Source organism: Opisthocomus hoazin, chromosome 7 (assembly GCF_030867145.1).
Source record: "Opisthocomus hoazin isolate bOpiHoa1 chromosome 7, bOpiHoa1.hap1, whole genome shotgun sequence".
NCBI classification, from domain to species: domain Eukaryota; kingdom Metazoa; phylum Chordata; class Aves; order Opisthocomiformes; family Opisthocomidae; genus Opisthocomus; species Opisthocomus hoazin.
The window spans coordinates 751,789-768,889 of NC_134420.1; the positions used below are offsets into that span (position 1 = coordinate 751,789).

Genomic DNA, 17,101 nt, shown 5'->3' on the forward strand with positions numbered 1-17,101 from the left:
TTCCCCCCCCATTTGATGACTTTCCCCCAACGAGTGAAAGGTAAAACACCTCCGCAGCCCCGTTTTGCGCCCTGCGGAGCCTTGTTCTGCGCCCGGCGCGAGGCCCCGCGTCACCGGGCGCACAGCACGTCTGCGGCAGCGCGGCGGGGGCGGCCGGGCCCCGGGAGCCTTCGCGAAAGCGAACCGCGAGGCTACGGGAGGAAAAGCCAAGGTCCAGAGAAAAGACGGAGCCTTCAGCCGGGCCACGCCAGAGCCCGCCGCGCCGCCTGCCCCCGCGAGCTGCGCCGCGGGGCTGCAGGGAAGGAGCAACGCGCCGTCCTTGCCGGAAATTATTCCTCACAGAAGCCCGGGCTTTATTGCTTTCATCACAGCGCGGCGAGGCCGGGCGCGGAGTCACCCAGATACCATCTCCAATATCCGCAGGAGCCGCGGTGCCGGCGGGGAGGGCCGCCCGTCACGGCCGCACGAAGACGTTGGGCCCGCTCCCCCTGCGCCCGCGTCGTGGCTTCGCCCCGCGGCCGGTCCCCGCGGCCGGCGCGTGGCACCAGGTCCGGCGCCGGGATGTGGTTCTGCGGGGCGGTGGTGGCACCGGGGTGCGGTGCCAGCGGCTGGGGGGGGGGCTGGGGTGCAGCTGCGGGGACTGCGGTGGTGGGGTGAGGTGTGGGTGTGGGTGCGGGTGTGGACACAGGTACGAGTAGAGGTGCAGGTGTAGGCAAAGCTGTGGGTGTGGGTACAGCTGCAGGTGTAGGTGCAGGTGTAGGTGTAGGTGCAGGTGTAGACATGTGTACGGGTACAGGTACAAGTGCAGGTGTAGGTAACGGTGCGGCTGTAGGGGCAGCTGTAGGGCCAGGTACAGGTATAGGCATAGCAGCACGTACAGGTATAGGTGTGGGTGTAGAGGCAGGTGTAGGTACAGGTACAGGTGTAGGTACAGGTGTAGGTGTAGGTACAGGTGTAGGTGTAGGTACTGGTGTGACTGTAGGTACAGGTGTAGGTACAGGTACAGGTGTAGCTGTAGGTACAGGTACATGTGTAAGTACAGGAATGGGTGTAGGTACAGATGTAGGTGCAGGTGTAGGTACAGATGTGGCTGCAGGTACAGGTAAGGGTGTACAGGTGTAGGTACAGGTGTAGGTACAGGTACAGGTGTAGGTGTGGCTGTAGGTACAGGTACAGGTGTAGGTACAGGTACCGGTACTGGTGCAGGTACCGGTGTAGGTATGGGTACACATACAGGTGTAGGTGTGGCTGTAGGTGCAGGTACCAGTACAGGTACCGGTGTAGGTACAGGTGTAGGTACTGGTGTAGGTGTGGCTGTAGGTACAGGTACAGGTGTAGGTGTAAGTGCAGGTGCAGGTACAGGTGTAGGTGCAGGTACAGGTACAGGTACAGGTACCGGTGCAGGTACAGGTACAGGTGCAGGTGCAGGTACCGGTGCAGGTACCGGTGCAGGTGCAGGTACCGGTGCAGGTACAGGTACCAGTGCAGGTACAGGTACCGGTGCAGGTACCGGTACCGGTACTGGTTCCCGCACCGGCTCAGTCCCGGCCGCAGGCGCCTCCTTGGCGCCCTCGTGACGTCACGAGGGGCTCGCCCCGCGCCGGCCCCGCCCCTCCGTCGCGCAGCGTGACGCCACTGCCCCCCATAGGGCGCCTCCCCCCGGACGTCATAGCCGTGAGCCGGCCGCGGGGCGGGCGGGGGGCGGCCATGGCGCGGCCCGGGCCCGGGCGGCTGGGCCTGGCGCTGGCGCTGGGCGCGGCGGCGGGCGCCGGGCTGGGCCTGCTGTGGGCGCTGCGGCGGCGGTGGGGCGGCGGCCGGAGCCGGGGTAGGGGGGCGGCGGGGCCGGGCGCGGGCACGGGGCGGGGGGCGGCGCGCGGCGCGGCGCGGCTGCCCGCGGGGACCGGGGCCCAGCGGCGCGGCCCGGCCCGACCCGGGCGCTTTCGGGAGCCGCCCCGGCGCTCCGCGTTCCCCGGCGGCGGGGTGCGAGCTGCGGAGGCCGCGGACCGGGGTGGGGGGCTGGGGCTGCCCGGAGCCGCTGCCCGGGCTGCTGGGCGCGTCGCTGGAGAGGAATCAGTCCGTCCGGTTTGACGGGGCTGAGGGCTGGGGAGGGCTGGGGCACCAGACGAACGCCGCTGGGATGCTGCGCAGCCCCCTCTCCGGAGAGTGGCAGGCAGACGGCGCGCTTCCCGAGGGGCAGAGGAAGAGCAGGGAAAAGGCGGCAGCACCGAGTCCTTCGGGAGCAGTCAGGTCTTCAGCCCTGAGGGCTGCGAGGATGAGGAGGGGCCTGGAGCATCTCTCCTCCGAGGAGAGGCTGAGGGAGCTGGGCTTGTTCAGCCTGGAGAAGAGAAGGCTGCGAGGGGACCTTCGAAATGCCTCTAAATATCTGCAGGGTGGGGTCAGGAGGACGGGGCCAGACTCTTTCCAGTGGTGCCCAGCGACAGGACAAGGGGCAATGGGCACAAACTGAAGCAGAGGAAGCTCCAGCTGAAGATGAGGAAGAACTTGTTCCCTCTGAGGGTGCCGGAGCCCTGGCCCAGGCTGCCCAGGGAGGTTGTGGAGTCTCCTTCTCTGGAGATATTCCAGCCCCGCCTGGACGCGGTGCTGTGCAGCCTGCTCTGGGTGACCCTGCTTGGGCAGGGGGCTGGGCTGGGTGACCCACAGAGGTCCCTGCCCACCCCTGCTATGCTGGGATTCTGAGTTTAGGTGCTTTAACACCGGGTGCGCTGGAAGACAAGCCCTTCATTGCTGCACATCTGGCTGCGTTTTGGAGAGTGATTCCCTTTGTTCTTGTTGATGTAAAAAGAGTGTTCTTCCTGAAATAACTGCTGTAACTGGTCGTGTATTTATTTATAATATTAATGAGCTTTCAAGAAAACACATGTAAAATCCAGAGGCGTAAACCTGTGCTGAGGCACCGGTTGATCGAGCTGTGCCTGCAGGAAGGTGCAGGGATCGGACAGGCGGGTGGAGGTGCTGGACGCTCGGCAGAAGGCAGTTTAATGACTAAACTGCTCCTGGAAGTCTGACGTCCCCTCTGGGCTTCTGTGGGTTTTTTCCTCGAATGAGAACAGAGGTTTTTGATTCTTTGTCTTATTTTAAAGAATAGGTCTTTTCTGTCCAAAATTAGCTGGTGTTGCCCTCGTTTATTGCCCCGTGTTATCTTGTGAGCTGGTTGCTTTCCTGGCCTCCTGGGCTGACTGCAGCTCGGGAGAAAAGCAGAGGGCAGCTTCTCCGTGTGAGGCTGATACAGGAGTGCGGAGAGTAGGAACTGAAGTAATTTGCAATAAGGACTTTAAATAAACCCCAGCGGTTTCTTCATCTGCAGCAGCCTTTGTGATATTCGGGATAGATTTTTCTCTTAAAAAAAAAATTAATTCTACAAGGGGATTTTTTTATGGCAGTGTAGTTAAAAGGGCTGTGTTTACCCCAGCTGTTGTGAATCTGTGAGGGGTGGCTGGAGGCTGGTGTCAGGGAGGGGAGCGGTGACCCAGCTGAAGAACCCAAAACCTGAGGCCAGGTCAGGCGGCAGTGCCTGAGGCCAAGCCTCACACCCTCCGTCTCCTGGAAACAAAATCGTGCCGAGATTTCCCGTGTGAAATCCCCTCCCATTTGCATCTAACGAACTTCTCCTCTGCTCTCCTTGAAGCGGCGCCGGGTGCTGCGGAGGCGGGCGATGGGGCGATGCGCGCGCCTCTCCTCGGGTGCGACGAGCAGGTGGCCGTGCTGGAGCGCCTGGACTTCGTGCTGCGGAGCGTCGCGGAGCTGAGGAGGGAGGTGGAGGAGCTGCGCAGCAGCCTGCAGCTCCTCGCTGCGGAAATCGTGAGCGAAGTCAGGTATCGACCCTGCCCCTCGGAGCCGTGGCCTGCCAGTGCATGTATTTACTCCACAGGTGTGACTGAGCGTGTTAAATTTAAAATCCAGAAGTGGAAAAAGCGTCTGTGTAGTTTCCACTGGTGTTAAGTCTTGACCTGCAGTCAGATTAATGTAAAAAAAAAAAATGTATATTTAGGCAGGGCTGTTTTTCCCTATGGAGTACTAAGCTGACACTTGCTTCGTGTGCTAGACTGGGAAGGTTGTTTGTTCTGTAAATATTTCTCTCTTTTATTGCAATTTTCTCTCCAATTGCTGCCAGCTGTAGGTAGCTTTTGGTATAGAGTAAAAGGTCCTGTATTGTGCGAGATGGGTCAGGATTCCGCGGGCTCTGCTGGAATTCTTCCGAGGAGCGCGGTGATGCGGTCACCCCTCTGCGTTGTGCGTGGCCTGCGTCTGCGGCCGGGCTCGCTGTGGCTGCGGAGTGCGGCGCTCGCTGTCGGGGCGCGGGACGTTTGTGTAAGCAAGAGCGAGTCGCCTGGTGCATTCTTTGGGTGTAGAGTGAGTTGGGTAGAGCCTGCTAGAGGGGAGGAGGGAAGTGAAACAGCAGAGATTTTGCTATCAGATGTTCATTTGTTTCTCTTTTTACCTTCCTCAAAGGTCCCATCTGGAAGAAACCCAGAAAGTAGCTCGCCGGAGAAGGTTCCCGTTTCCTAGAGAAAGAAGTGATTCCACGGGCTCCAGTTCCATTTATTTCACAGCCAGCTCGGGAGCCACCAATACAGACGATGGAGAAAGCGAGGGAGGGTAAGCAGAGCACCTGCTGAGGAGCAGATTTTGCCGGCTTTGGTGCCCAGTCACTGAACGTCTGAGCAGTTGGTAGCGTAAAGGAGGGGATTTCTTGCCCAACTAGGTGCCTGTCCTCCTGGTTTTAACTGCTTTTGTTACAGTAAGTTTACTACTGCCAGGGCCAGGCTGAGAGAAGTGCAATGATTGTGACTTTTAGAGAAAGGGGGGAAATGAAAAAGAAAAGTATGTTTTTTGAGGGTTTTTTAAGCAATAATTTGTTTAGGGAACCTTGCAGGAAGAAGTGAAGTCCAGCCTGAGACTTGAGTGAGGGAGTTTATACATAGCATTTCCGTACAGTTGTGGATTTTAGAGTGTCTGGAGAAGCTGAGAAAGTTTAAAATATATTCCAGTTAACTGTAATGTCTTTGGCTAGGGTATTTCTTACGGACTTTGCTCAGTGTGTCACACTGATCGGCTGTGTTGCTTAAATTCTTGAAAATGGGTGAAAACGACAGTATAGTTTAAGAACAATGGTGAAAACTACAATATAGCTGCAAGTGTTGTGATATTAGGTAGCAAACGAGGTCTGCTGCCTGCGAGTGTGTGACTGCGGCTTTTCTGATGAAACGCTTCTCTTCTGCGCCTTCGTCAGACGAGCTCTGTGGCTTTTGAGGTGTGTGAGCGGGCTCCGAAGCACGCAGCGCTGCCTGTCTGCGTTTTCCCAGGAGAGCTGAAATGAAAAGTAGAGAGAGAAGTTAACCATAGCCCGGAGAGCGAGGCAGGCAGAGTTTGGGCACGGGGTGCTGCTGGGCGGCAGCTAAAGGGCCGGTCAGGCAGGGCAGGGTGACCCGCAGGCGCCCGGGTTTGCGATCGGGGGGCGAAGCAGCCCTTGCTGCAGCCGCCTCCTGGAGCAGCGGACCCGGAACCCCAGGAGAGCAGGCTTGGTGACTGCTGTGCAGCCACGTCAGCCTGGTGTGTTGTCTTTAGTGGCTGGAGGTGGTGAAGCCGGGAGGAGCTGGTGTGGTCTCCTTCAGCTCCTAGAACCGCTTCGTTCTTCCGAGGTGGGTGTTTACATGAAAGCAAAACTAGGGAGCAGGCGGTTCGCGATGGTGTAACAGGAAACAAGGCTGCAGAACGGATTGTAAAACTGTATAGTTGGTTCTGAAGACAAGACCTTGCTGTCTAGATAATAACTGGTGCGTGGAGTCGTCAGGGGGCCAAGGGGTTTTGTAACGTGTGCTGAAAAGCCTGGTCTTTTTCAGCAGGTACCAGCCCCAGCTGCTGCCCGATCCTGAGAAAATTTGAAGTCACGATAGAGGCTGGCAACGATTCCAAGGTTCAGAGAAGGCATCCTGCTTAGGGGACCTCAAGTGAACTGCAGAGCAGGGACGTGTTTTGCTGCAAAACCTCATTACTGTACCGGGACCTAGTGATGGTTGGAGGAGTTCTTGCATTTTATTTAAAATCTGTAATTAGGTTCAGTGACCAGTGTGGGGAACTAGTGGATAAGCAGCTCTCATCTGATTTTAAAAACATTTCAAATAATACAGAACTTCTCACTCTGGTATTTGACCTGTCCAAATAGGTGTAATGAGTCTGTAACATGAGTCTGTTCAGGACCAGCTGCCTGCAGTATGCAATATTGTCTGTTAGAGATGTAAATGCTAAGATCTGCTAGGAGAAAATCGGGGTAGGGAATGTAAATTTTGGAAAAGACTGTTAAAGTGTTTCAGCAGCCACTGGGAGGAAGAGTGAGACTATTCTCAACAGATGAATTTCAGCTGCGTATTCACTTCTGGCAACAGCGCTCTTTTAATGAGATTCAGAAAGCAGAACTGGCGTTTCAGCCCCGTTGTGTAAACCACAAGGACATAAGCGCCTTCTCCGATTTCACATCCAATTCACAAAAGTCTTCACGAGCTTTCGGGAGCCCGGAGCTCTGGGGCTGCTGGGTTTCTCGGTATTGCTTTGGCACCGCGTGGGGCTGTTGGGCTGCTTTGCCTCCTCTTCCCTTGTGCTTGTTTGTTCCAGATAGAATGTTTTCATTTTCGTTCAGGGTGTGTGCTAGCCAGAGGCCTCAACATACTAAAGCATTTCAGAACTTTCCATCATCGTAAACTCGAGAAAACAGGCTGGTAACATCCAAATCCCTTAATCTGTCTGAAAAGTCTGAGTTTATGAAGTTATATACGGTATTACTTGTCTTTTTTAACTGGCAGCATCTTGTATGAGCTGTCTTGGAGAAAACACATTTTTGTGGTGGAGGAAGAAAGCGTATTGAAGCCGTCTGTTGCTGCCTCTTTTAAAGACCGCGTTGTGTTTCAGGGGCCTCCGTCGCGGAAAGTGTTTTTCAGCGGGAGCACCGAAATCGTCGCAGCTGCCAGCAAAGTGCCGTAGTGAGACAGCACCACAGCTGTGCTGCGTAGTCGGATAGGCCGGGAAATAAAAGAATTTGAGGGGTTTATGTGCAAATGCTGAAAATGAGGTAGTCTAGAGAACAGGTATTACCATTCTTCTTAAGAAAATATTAAGAAATGAAGCTTTTAGTGTGAAACAGAGCCATGACAGTGTCACCGACCACTGTGTTGCTACGTTATTCGTTAATTTAGTGCTGGCTACGTAATCACCAGCATGTCTCGTAGTGCTGGCTTTGCAGTGGTAAGGGTGGCTCTTCCTTTATTTCTTGCCTTAAAATGTTTCGGTACAAAGCGGTGCGTTCGTGAACGTCTGCCTGAGGGCTGGTGCGGCTGTGGTGGGTGAGGGTATGTGCTTACCCTCTGCCAGAGAGGGAAATGCGTGAGCGTTACTGAGCGCTCTCGGAACACGGGAGCTCTGGTAGCCAGAGGGGTCTTGTTATCTGCGCGTGGCCGAGGTGCTGTGCCTGCTGTCGTCAGATACCGACTGCGGTCGCCTATCTTCGTCTCCAGATGAAGGCAGCTTCGCAGGCAGGGCCCGAGGCTCTCCCTCGGAGCAGGACTTCAGCCGGCACCGAAGGGAGCGCGGCTGTAGGCACCGACCGCCCCCGGACTGCAATGGCTTTTGGTTCTGGCAGAACTTGTAAAGCTCAACACATGGCTTGGGCACAGTTTAATTGGGTAACAATTACAAATATTCCCTAGAATTAGGCGTTTTGAAGTAGCTTGCCTCAGGATGAGAGCTTTCTGTCCGGATAAACCAACAAAATCCAGATATAAAAGTGCACATTCTGGAATGACTGGCTGACTTGTGCTTATTCTGCAGTGAAGAGCTTGCAGATAGATGTGAGGGGGACAGAGAGCCTGGTTTAAAAAGAAATGAATTCTGTAAGCAGACACCCCACTGCAGTGGCATCAGTCGCTACGTAGTGCTGGGTTAAATTTCCAGCTTGGGTGCCTGTGTAGGATTTGGGGGAGCTCAGTTTTAGCCATTTTCAGAAACTTTGATCTGAACTTCACCCTTGTTCATATCTCTAATTTAGCAGCTAATGAGTGTCTGGGTTTTGTACACACGGTGTCTCTCTGCGGCTCCTCTGCTGTCTCCTTGCTGGACTTCTTGCTCGTGTGAAGCGCTTACGCTTGCTCTCCTACTGTTTTGCACCTCTTCACGTGTCAGCGTGAGCAAGCTGTGTTGTATTTAGCGCTCGGGCAGCATCACGGAGGGACTGGATACGGCCAAAACAGCTGTTGGGTCTGAAATTTCCTGCAACAGGCCAAAACCCTCAAGTTATAGTTTCCACTTGGATGAGCGTGTCAGATTTTTGTGTTGAAACTCTCTTTCGTAATCCATACATTTAACTGAATTGTCCTGGCTCTGTTCTCGGTTGTTGGATTCTCTTACGCTGAGTTGGATGGTCTGAGAGCTGTTACGGTCTGCAGGCGAGGGGTGGACACTGGTGACTGAGTTCTGCTTAACTTCTGGGGAGCCTGCTTGCTCCAGCTTTTGGAGATTGCCTGTGTTACGTGAGAAGTAATGGCTGGTGTGTCACTGGAGACGCTCGGCTGGCGCGGTGTCCTCCAGGCCAAACGAAGATGCTCCTCTTCCTCCATAGGAAGGGTTGTTTGTTCTGTACTGTGTGTACAAAACTGTCCCAGGCTGCACAGCATCTCCTCGCACTAATTTTGCGTCGTGTTGTTCTCATTTGTTTTTTTTTCTCAAAGGTACACGACAGCCAACGCTGAGTCTGATTACGACCGGGAGTCCGAGAGGGAGACTGAAGAAGAGGAAGATGAAGTGAGCTGTGAAACAGTGAGAACCGCGCGACGGGACTCCCTGGATCTCGCCAACGAGGATGAAACGCAGTTCGTCGTGGATTCCTCGCCGGAGGAAGGGCTGGGTCAGCTGCTGCAGCAGGCTGACCGCTTGCACGGTGGGGATGAGCAGGAGAAGAGCGAGGGATTCCAGCTCCTGCTGAACAACAAGCTGGCGGTAAAGGTGGCCTTTCTATATTTTGCAGCAGTGGTTCTTTTTTTCAGTTAGATAGCTGGGAAGGAGGAAATTGCGTCTCGGAGCAGGGTCCAGGTCCTGCACGGCGGCTGGGCAGCTTCAGTGACCCCTTCCAGGCGCGGCTGGAGAGTGGGCTGAAGGCCAGGACGGTTCAGGCGGCAGCAGCAGCCGCCGGTTCCCAGTCGCTCGCTGTCTTGGAACCCCGTGTCTCACCGTGTCGTCGCTTGCCCTGAGTGAACACGCTGTACATGTGTGAGACAACAGTAGTGCCTGTGTGCAGGCAACTTGGCGGACACCTGGAAGACGTTTCTCTCGTGGCATACGCGGTGCTCGGTCTCTAGTGAGGAATCTTGGTCTTTCCGAGGAGTGCCCAGCACACGCGCGGTGGGTCACGAGATAAATAAGTTGCAAATTCAAACAGGATTAGGCAGCACTTGGTGTTTATTAGTGGATGAGGTTGGAAACCTGGGTGGCGCAGGTCCTTTCCCACCGTAAAGAATGCGTCTTTTCGCATCGCGTAGGCGCTGCGGGCTGGTGCCCCGGCCGAGCGAGCGATGAGGTGTGGGAGCGTAGCTGGGGCGGCCATGGTGCTGTGCTGGCTGGTGCCGGGGGCTGGGCCGGGCCTTGGCCACACGCAGGGATGCCCCCGGCGCTGAGACGCGTCTTGCTGTGGCTGTTGTCACCCTCGGCTGCCGGTGCTGGTGTGCCTGTGCCTGCCGCAGTGGCACGGTCGGCCTCGGTTAGCGCTTGCCGAAGGACGGCACAGCTGGCAGAGAACACCCCTCGGGTGAGTGGCTCGCTGAAGAGCGAAGCCTGGTCGGCTCCTGTGTTTCCAGGAGGAACAGAAGGGCAGAAATAACAGATAACTGGACCAGTTTGAGGAGATTGTGTTTCCCTTCACACCAGGAAGAAATGGCAGGCCTGTTGGCTGCTGAATTTCTCTTGTGTGCTGCTTTCTGGTGACTCTCCCACTGTCTTCTATTTGTGATACTGTCGCAGAAGGAACCAGACTGTTAGGAGGTTGTGTTGGAAGTTTCTACTTTTTCTTTTTTTTTTTCTTTTTTTTTTTTAAAAGTAAGTTGGAGTTTTTGAGAACATGTCCACTTCAAGTGCAGCAGTACAGCTACAGCACTGCCCTGGATTTAAGAGCAGGTCAGGATGTGAAACTGTTTGAATGCAGACTGAAGCACGAGGAAAAGTAAAATTCAAATTGTGAGTTTTGATGAAGTGGTGAGGTTTAGGGTGATTTTTTTTTTTTTTCTGTATTTTGAGGTTAGCAGAGGCAGCTGAAGGACTGACCCCCGTGTGGCCTGTGCAGTGGAAAGGTTCTTTGGTAGAAGGTGCCAACAATGAGGCTCGTACGAGTAGTCTAGCATAGTAAGCTTAGTCATAAATTTGGCCATCCAGCTTGCTCTTTTGTGGTTCTGCTTCAGTTCTCGCAGAGTTAGGGCCCTGTAAGGGTTTTTAAAAACGTCTGTGCGACTTCTAGTGTGTGCCCCCACTCGATTTTTCTTTCTCATGCTCTCTGTCCGTGGCAGGGTGGGTCTGGATGTACCACATTTCTGTTTTTCCTGCAGTATGCAGACCAGAAGGACTTTCTGTGGCGCCTGGCCCGAGCCCATAGCGACATGTGCAGACTCGCAGAAGACATGGACGAGAAGAGGTCGTACGCATCTGAGGGTGAGGAGCTGTGTGTCCGAGGCAAAGGACGGGGGAGGTTCAAAGCTGCTCAGCATTATAAACCCGACACTTGCAAACAATGCGGTGGATTAATTTTTTTCCTTGGAATCTTTTTTTTAAAGTGAGTAGCTAGCAGTACTGTGGTGCTAGGTGTTTAAAATTTTTGCTTTCTGAAAGATAGTGTAAGTAGACCAAGGGGTAGTTAACGATGTAAAAGTTAGTTTCTCAAACCTGTCATCCATATCCTGTGTGGTATTCAGATAAATAAGCTTTTTCTGTAGTGCAGTTAATTTTTTGTGTTGCTCACACGTGCAGATATAAAGACGAAATACATTTTTAAATGTGTGTTTGCTTAGAGGAACCAGTTGAATTTCATTCCCTCGTTCTTCTTCCTTGCCTCAAATGTGGTTTGTTATATATATAATTAGTTAATACTGTAGCTATCTAATATAATTGTTCTTTTCTGGAAATCAGTGTAGCCGTTCAAAACATGAAATTGTAAGTTTTGTTTGGATAGTCCTTTTGGCCTTCAGCAGGTGCTTCGTTTTCAGCTTTTGGAGACCGCAGGTTCGTGGAGGGGAGGTGGAAGTGGGGCGAGTCCTAGAGCTGAGGCTCTGAAATGCTTCAGAGCTAAACTGCTGAAAGCTCCCGTTAACTTCTCTTGCCGTGGTGTGGAAGGCATTCTCCTTACGGGTAACGGTACTTCCAGGTGAGGTGCAGCTGTGGTGGTGGGTCAGCACAATTTGCTACCGCGCTGCAAATTTGTGCGATCTCTGAGTGGCCTTGGGTGCTCCGTGTCACTGCAAGAGGGTGAATCGTTTGTGGGACGTTCTCAAGCCAAATGTGTTATAGAACCAAGAAATATATTACTTTTATGCCATTCTGTTATTGTAGTCTGACAGCCTCAGAGAAAGAAGTAAAGAGAGAAAGCGGCTGAATTTCTTACCTCTGACCACTTATTTTCAGGGAAAGAAGAGCTAGAAATTGCCTTACAGAAGTGGGATCAGTGTGCAGAGTGCCACCAGTGGTATGTAACTTTTTACTTCTTGCTTTTAAGAAGTATAGGAAAAGGGCTTGGAGATTGTTTTTAAATGCAGCTCACCTCACAGCAAAAAAAAAAAGCTCACTTGGAGTATACTACATTGATGTTATTTTCCATAAAAAGCCATTTTTAACAGCTTTGGTTAGTTGGCACAAGTGATAGCTTGAGAGACGGTAGGTTTGGTTGTGATTATAGTAACACATTTTGCCAATTTAATTATGAATTTCTGTCTGAGATGAGATGGCCAGAATTCTGGAGCAATCTCTCCCAAACAGCGTAATGAACTTCGCTGGATCCTGAGAACAGACTGTATCAGGGCGTTTGTGAGCGTGCACCCAGCAAGTCGACGGACTTTGGTGGTGGTGAGGGATGCGCTTCGGGTGAGGCGTGGAGGAACAAGCTGCGGACAAAAGCAGCGCGAGGGGTGCAAGTGCAGTGAGCTCCCTGTGGCATTCTCCAGGCTAAACCTAGCGGACTGCGTGTTCTTTGGGCTTAAGTGCATATATTTTGCAAAGGTGAAGGAAAGCTTGTTGAGAGGCTTTGCTGGGAGTTGTGTCCCGGAGGGGAACCACGCAGAAGGCGGTGACTCGCTCAGGAGCTGGCGCTGGGGCCCACGCGCGTGCCGGGGCGGGATGCCGCGAGCGTCGCGGCACAGAGAGGAGCTGAGCTCCCTCGGCGTCGCTTTTGATAGTGCAGACCCTGGGAAAACGTGTGTGGGAGCGCCCTGTGCTGCGCTGGGTGTAGGTGGGCTGCCAGAGAGTGTGTTTCGCACCGATAACTTGCAGGACGCCAGCTCCTGGGTTTGAGAGCTCGGCGTGGTGAGGCTCGCGCTTTCCCCTGGCCCCTTTTCAGCCCCCTGTAGCGTGATGCGCGTTTCCTCTGGGCTGAGCTCGCAGCCAGCTGCGCAGCTGCGGGGGCAAAGGCTTGGGAGTTACATGTCAGATCTGAATGAGGTTTTTCCTTTGTGGTCCTCCAACATTCTTGGGTTAATTGTCGTTTTTTACTCTGTTACTGACGTTTCAGTAATGCTCTGCTCCGCAGAGACGCTTGCTTTATGTCAAGAGGTGATATATTTGCATCAATCAGCTAGGCCTGCGAGCGTGGGCTTAGTGCTGTGCCAATGTTCTTATATTCCTCTGAATTCTGGAGTAAATAGAAACATTATTCTTTTATAGTCTGTTTTCTGGCCTGGCACTGCTGTATTCTGCTCTTGGATGCTGCTTGTCACTCTGCAAAGCACTCTGGCTTTGAAATGAATTGAGACCGCAGCATATGGTGCTTTTTTTCGTAGAAAAATATTCTGGTTTTTTTCATGATAGAAGGTGCAATGATCTGCAGTTTAGCTGAGCAAGGTGTTCTATGTTTGTAGAAATGCTGCAGCTGGTTAGGATTTCGGTAAGGAGGTAGGTGGGAGGGAAGGTACCTTGCTGAATGAACAGGCTTTGGTTGCAACTCATGTATGGGATTGAAAGGATCGCTGCTCTTGTACAAAATACACCAGCAGAGAGTTTGTAGAGTGCTACAGATGTGGGCAGAGGTGAGGGAATATGCTTGTCTGGTATTCTGGTGAATTCCTTGGTGAACGGTGTTTATCAGCAGTCACTGTGAGGGGTGGACAACATGTAAAATAGAATAAAAGAGAAATGATTCTCTTGATGGAGATTACTGGGAAAACAGGGTGCTGAATATCTTTACCAAGTAAGAAAGATCGGTTTGGACTACTGGTGTCTAAAGAAATGCCTTTATCGTCTTGAAAAGACTGTGTATTCTACAGGAATAGCTCTGAGTAATGAATTGCTGTGCTCAATTCAAGCTGTGATACGAAGGAATAATACTGGGCTGCTCATGTCTAGCAGATTGTGGTGTTCGGCTTTTTCTGCTGGCTGAACATCCTGAAGGAACGGGTTTTCGGTCTCCAGGTTGAGCCTTCAAGTTTGTAAGCCACTCTGATATTTGACAAAGCAAGGCTCTGCTTCAGGGTGGAATACTGAGAGCCCAGCTCTGCAATTCGGGGTTTACGGTGTGCGGGAGCAGGGGCTGTGACGTGCTGTTTAGTCGTGTGTCCCCAGTGGGAAATCTCAGGCTTTGGAGCTGGGGTGTGCTCGGTGGCCCTGGTGGGGCCTGTGCCCACCTCTTCCCACGGCGCTCTGGGTGAGAGCACCGAGTCCTGCCGGTTAGCCCTGTCCCCCCCCCAGCACGGTGAGGCTGCCGCACGGCTACCTCGGACCCTGGGCTCTGGAGAGCAGCTGCAGCACGGGCAGCTGGCGAGGGAACAGCGGAGCAGCGTGTGGGAGGCGTGGGATTTGTTGGAGATGAGTATCCAACTACCTGGATCAGCCGCAGAAAGAATGATTTCCTGCCAGGAACAGAGCAGGAAATTACTCCCTTTCCAGCGCTGTGGGTCATGGGGTGGGCGCAAGCTGTTGTAATTACAGTGTCTTTTTTTGTGATGATTAATATTACCCTGAGAAAAAAATTGTTGCTAATGAAATTGTGCTTAATATATGAAAAGATACATATATAGGATGAAACATAGTTCCAAAAGACATTATAGGCTGTCTTCCCTTTGCTGGAGTAGTGGGCGCGTTGCTGAGAATCGCGTTTCGTTCACCGTGCTGTCTGTGCTAGCAATGTTTGGGAAAATATTAAAAAATAAAAAGAGGAAAGAATCCAGTGATCACTTTCCTTCGGTGTGCTGTCCTGACCCCTGCAGGGAGAGCACAGAGGGCGGTTCCTCGCCCGCGATGGAGCTGTGCAGCCTGGTTTTAACCGCTTGGCTCGTGCGTTTCCATACCGTCCTCTGGCACAGACCCCCTGGCTGAACATGCCCTGTGTAGAAGGAACCTGCTTACTCGGTCTGGAACTGCCAGTAGAGGCTTTAAAGCTCTCTTGGTTTTCATTTGGTGCCCTAGCTCTTGGTTTATGGAGAAGTGAGCAGGGAATGATAATTCCCACTTCCTCTGTAAAGTGCGGGTTCGTTCTGTCGCATTTCACAGAATCACAGAATGGTCGGGGTTGGAAGGGACCTCTGGGGTCACCCAGTCCCACCCCCTGCCCAAGCAGGGTCACCCAGAGCAGGGGGCACAGCACCGCGTCCAGGCGGGGCTGGAATATCTCCAGAGAAGGAGACTCCACAGCCTCCCTGGGCAGCCTGGGCCAGGGCTCCGTCACCCTCAGAGGGAAGAAGTTCTTCCTCGTGTTCAGCTGGAGCTTCCTCTGCTTCAGTTTGTGCCCATTGCCCCTTGTCCTGTCGCTGGGCACCACTGGAAAGAGTCTGGCCCCGTCCTCCTGACCCCCACCCTGCAGATATTTGTAGGCATTTCTAAGGTCCCCTCGCAGCCTTCTCTTCTCCAGGCTGAACAAGCCCAGCTCCCTCAGCCTCTCCTCGCAGGAGAGATGCTCCAGTCCCCTCATCATCCTCGCAGCCCTGCGCTGGACTCTCTCCAGTAGCTCTTCATCTTTGTTGAACTGGGCAGCCCAGAACTGGACACAGTACTGCAGATGGGGCCTCACCAGGGCAGTGTAGAGGGGAAGGAGAACCTCCCTCGCCCTGCTGCCCACACTCTTCTTGATGCACCCCAGGATCCCATTGGCTTTCTTGGCAGCCAGGGCACGCTGCTGGCTCATGGTCAGCCTGTCGTCCACCAGGACACCCAGGTCCCTCTCCGCAGAGCTGCTCTCCAGCAGGGCCGCCCCAGCCTGTACTGGTGCCTGGGGTTGTTCCTCCCCAGGGGCAGGACCCTGCATTTGCCTTTGTTGAACCTCATCAGGTTCCTCTCTGCCCAACTCTCCAGCCTGTCCAGGTCACGCTGAATGGCAGCACAGCCTTCTGGTGTATCTACCACACCTCCCAGTTTGGTGTCATCAGCAAACTTGCTGAGGGTACATTCTAACTCTTCATCCAGGTCGTTGATGAAGAAGTTAAACAAGACTGGGCCCAGTACTGACCCCTGGGGGACACCACTGGTTACCAGCCTCCAACCAGACTTTCGTTAGTGCCTGTTTCCCGTGCTGAAGAGCCCTGGTGTGGTGTTACGCCTTTTCACAGGGAATCGTCGTGTTACCTCTCGTCACCCGTGCTGTATTCCCTGTGTTACTCTCTTTCTACCATGTCTCTTTGCAGACGAGAGGACAGGAATTCATTGCAGAACCCAGGCTGGGGGGCAGCGTGGATTTGTGTCATGCTAGTGTGATGAGCCTTTTCGTTACTTCCGTATGCCGCAGTCCACGTTGTCGTTCTCTTTTTCACACCACAATAAGTGGACTTTGTAATGGAAATATTCCCAGTCGTTTTCGTGTCCCTTCTGCACGACACAGGCTGTGTGAAGCCTGTGACTGCGTAGGTGTCGTTAGGGCTGCGTTTTTGCTGTGTGCAGTCTCTCACATTGATGGTCATTTTCTGTTTTATCAAGTGCCACTTAATGCTTATGGGTTACTGAAGACGCAGTTGTGCTGGTTTTCGGTGCTTGCTCATTGATCTCCATGCTGTGTGGTTTGCTTCGTGGCACAAATCGTCCCCTGCTTTATTGCCTTCGAGGGGTGATGCTTGTCAGGCGATACAGAAGGTACTTTACATACCATCATGGTTGCAAATAAAACTTTTCCCCCTCTTTCAGTGCCTCCTAGTTGGTGCAGTGATGACTGACATTTTAAGGCAAATAACTCTGTGAACAAGAAGGGGTTTCTGAGCAGAGCGTGACTGGCTGCAGCTTGGGAGCCGCTTCTGGCTGGCTGGTTGGAAGGCCCTGGCAGCGTGATAGCGAGTGGTTTCTCAGGAATGGCAGAGAAAGCAGTCAGTGTCTGGGACTGTCTGGACGAGCCTTGGGATCTGCCCAAGTATGGAGGAGAGTCCTTCCGTGGATCCCGAGGGTCTGCTTGACACTGGATTTGGCGCAAAGCTGTTACTGTAGTCGCTTGCCGAAGAAGTCAGGAGGTCCCTCGAGAGCCGTCTCCGCAGAGCTGGCTGAAGCAGAGCTGGGGTTTGATCAGGGCTGCTCAGAGGAGCTGGGGTTTGATCAGGGCTGCTCAGAGACGTCGGCCTTTGTGTGGTGGGACTGAGCTCTGGCTGGGCTTCCCTTGCAGGCGCCGCTGAGGAGTACAGAAACGCGAGAGCTGTGGTGGGCGTTTGATGTGTTTCCTTCCTGTAGAATAGATTTGTATTTGATTGGTATTATACCAAGTGTTCTTCGTGCCTATGTACTCCTGCCTTGTAATTACAGAATTATTCCTGTAGAATAGATTTGTATTTGATATTATACCAAGTGTTCTTCGTGCCTGTGTACTCCTGCCTTGTAATTACCCGATTCTTAGTATTGGTACAGGCACCAAAGTAATTCTCTGCTTTAATTGTAAAAGATC

The 17,101-nt window shown here is 53.1% G+C and overlaps 1 protein-coding gene across 2 annotated transcripts in view; it reads left to right on the forward strand.

Moving 5' to 3' along the window:
- The first annotated feature begins 1,707 nt into the window (after positions 1–1,707).
- RMDN3 (regulator of microtubule dynamics 3) overlaps positions 1,708–17,101 on the forward strand; it is a 42,414-nt gene continuing 27,020 nt past the window's right edge. Inside the window, exons 1-6 of one of the 2 annotated variants that reach the window (XM_075425492.1) lie at positions 1,708–1,825; positions 3,647–3,833; positions 4,471–4,617; positions 8,736–9,009; positions 10,599–10,701; positions 11,668–11,728. In XM_075425492.1, coding sequence (XP_075281607.1) covers positions 1,708–1,825; positions 3,647–3,833; positions 4,471–4,617; positions 8,736–9,009; positions 10,599–10,701; positions 11,668–11,728 — 890 coding nt within the window. The remainder of the gene's footprint in view (positions 1,826–3,646; positions 3,834–4,470; positions 4,618–8,735; positions 9,010–10,598; positions 10,702–11,667; positions 11,729–17,101) is intronic. The other variant, XM_075425493.1, reaches the window with a different exon arrangement.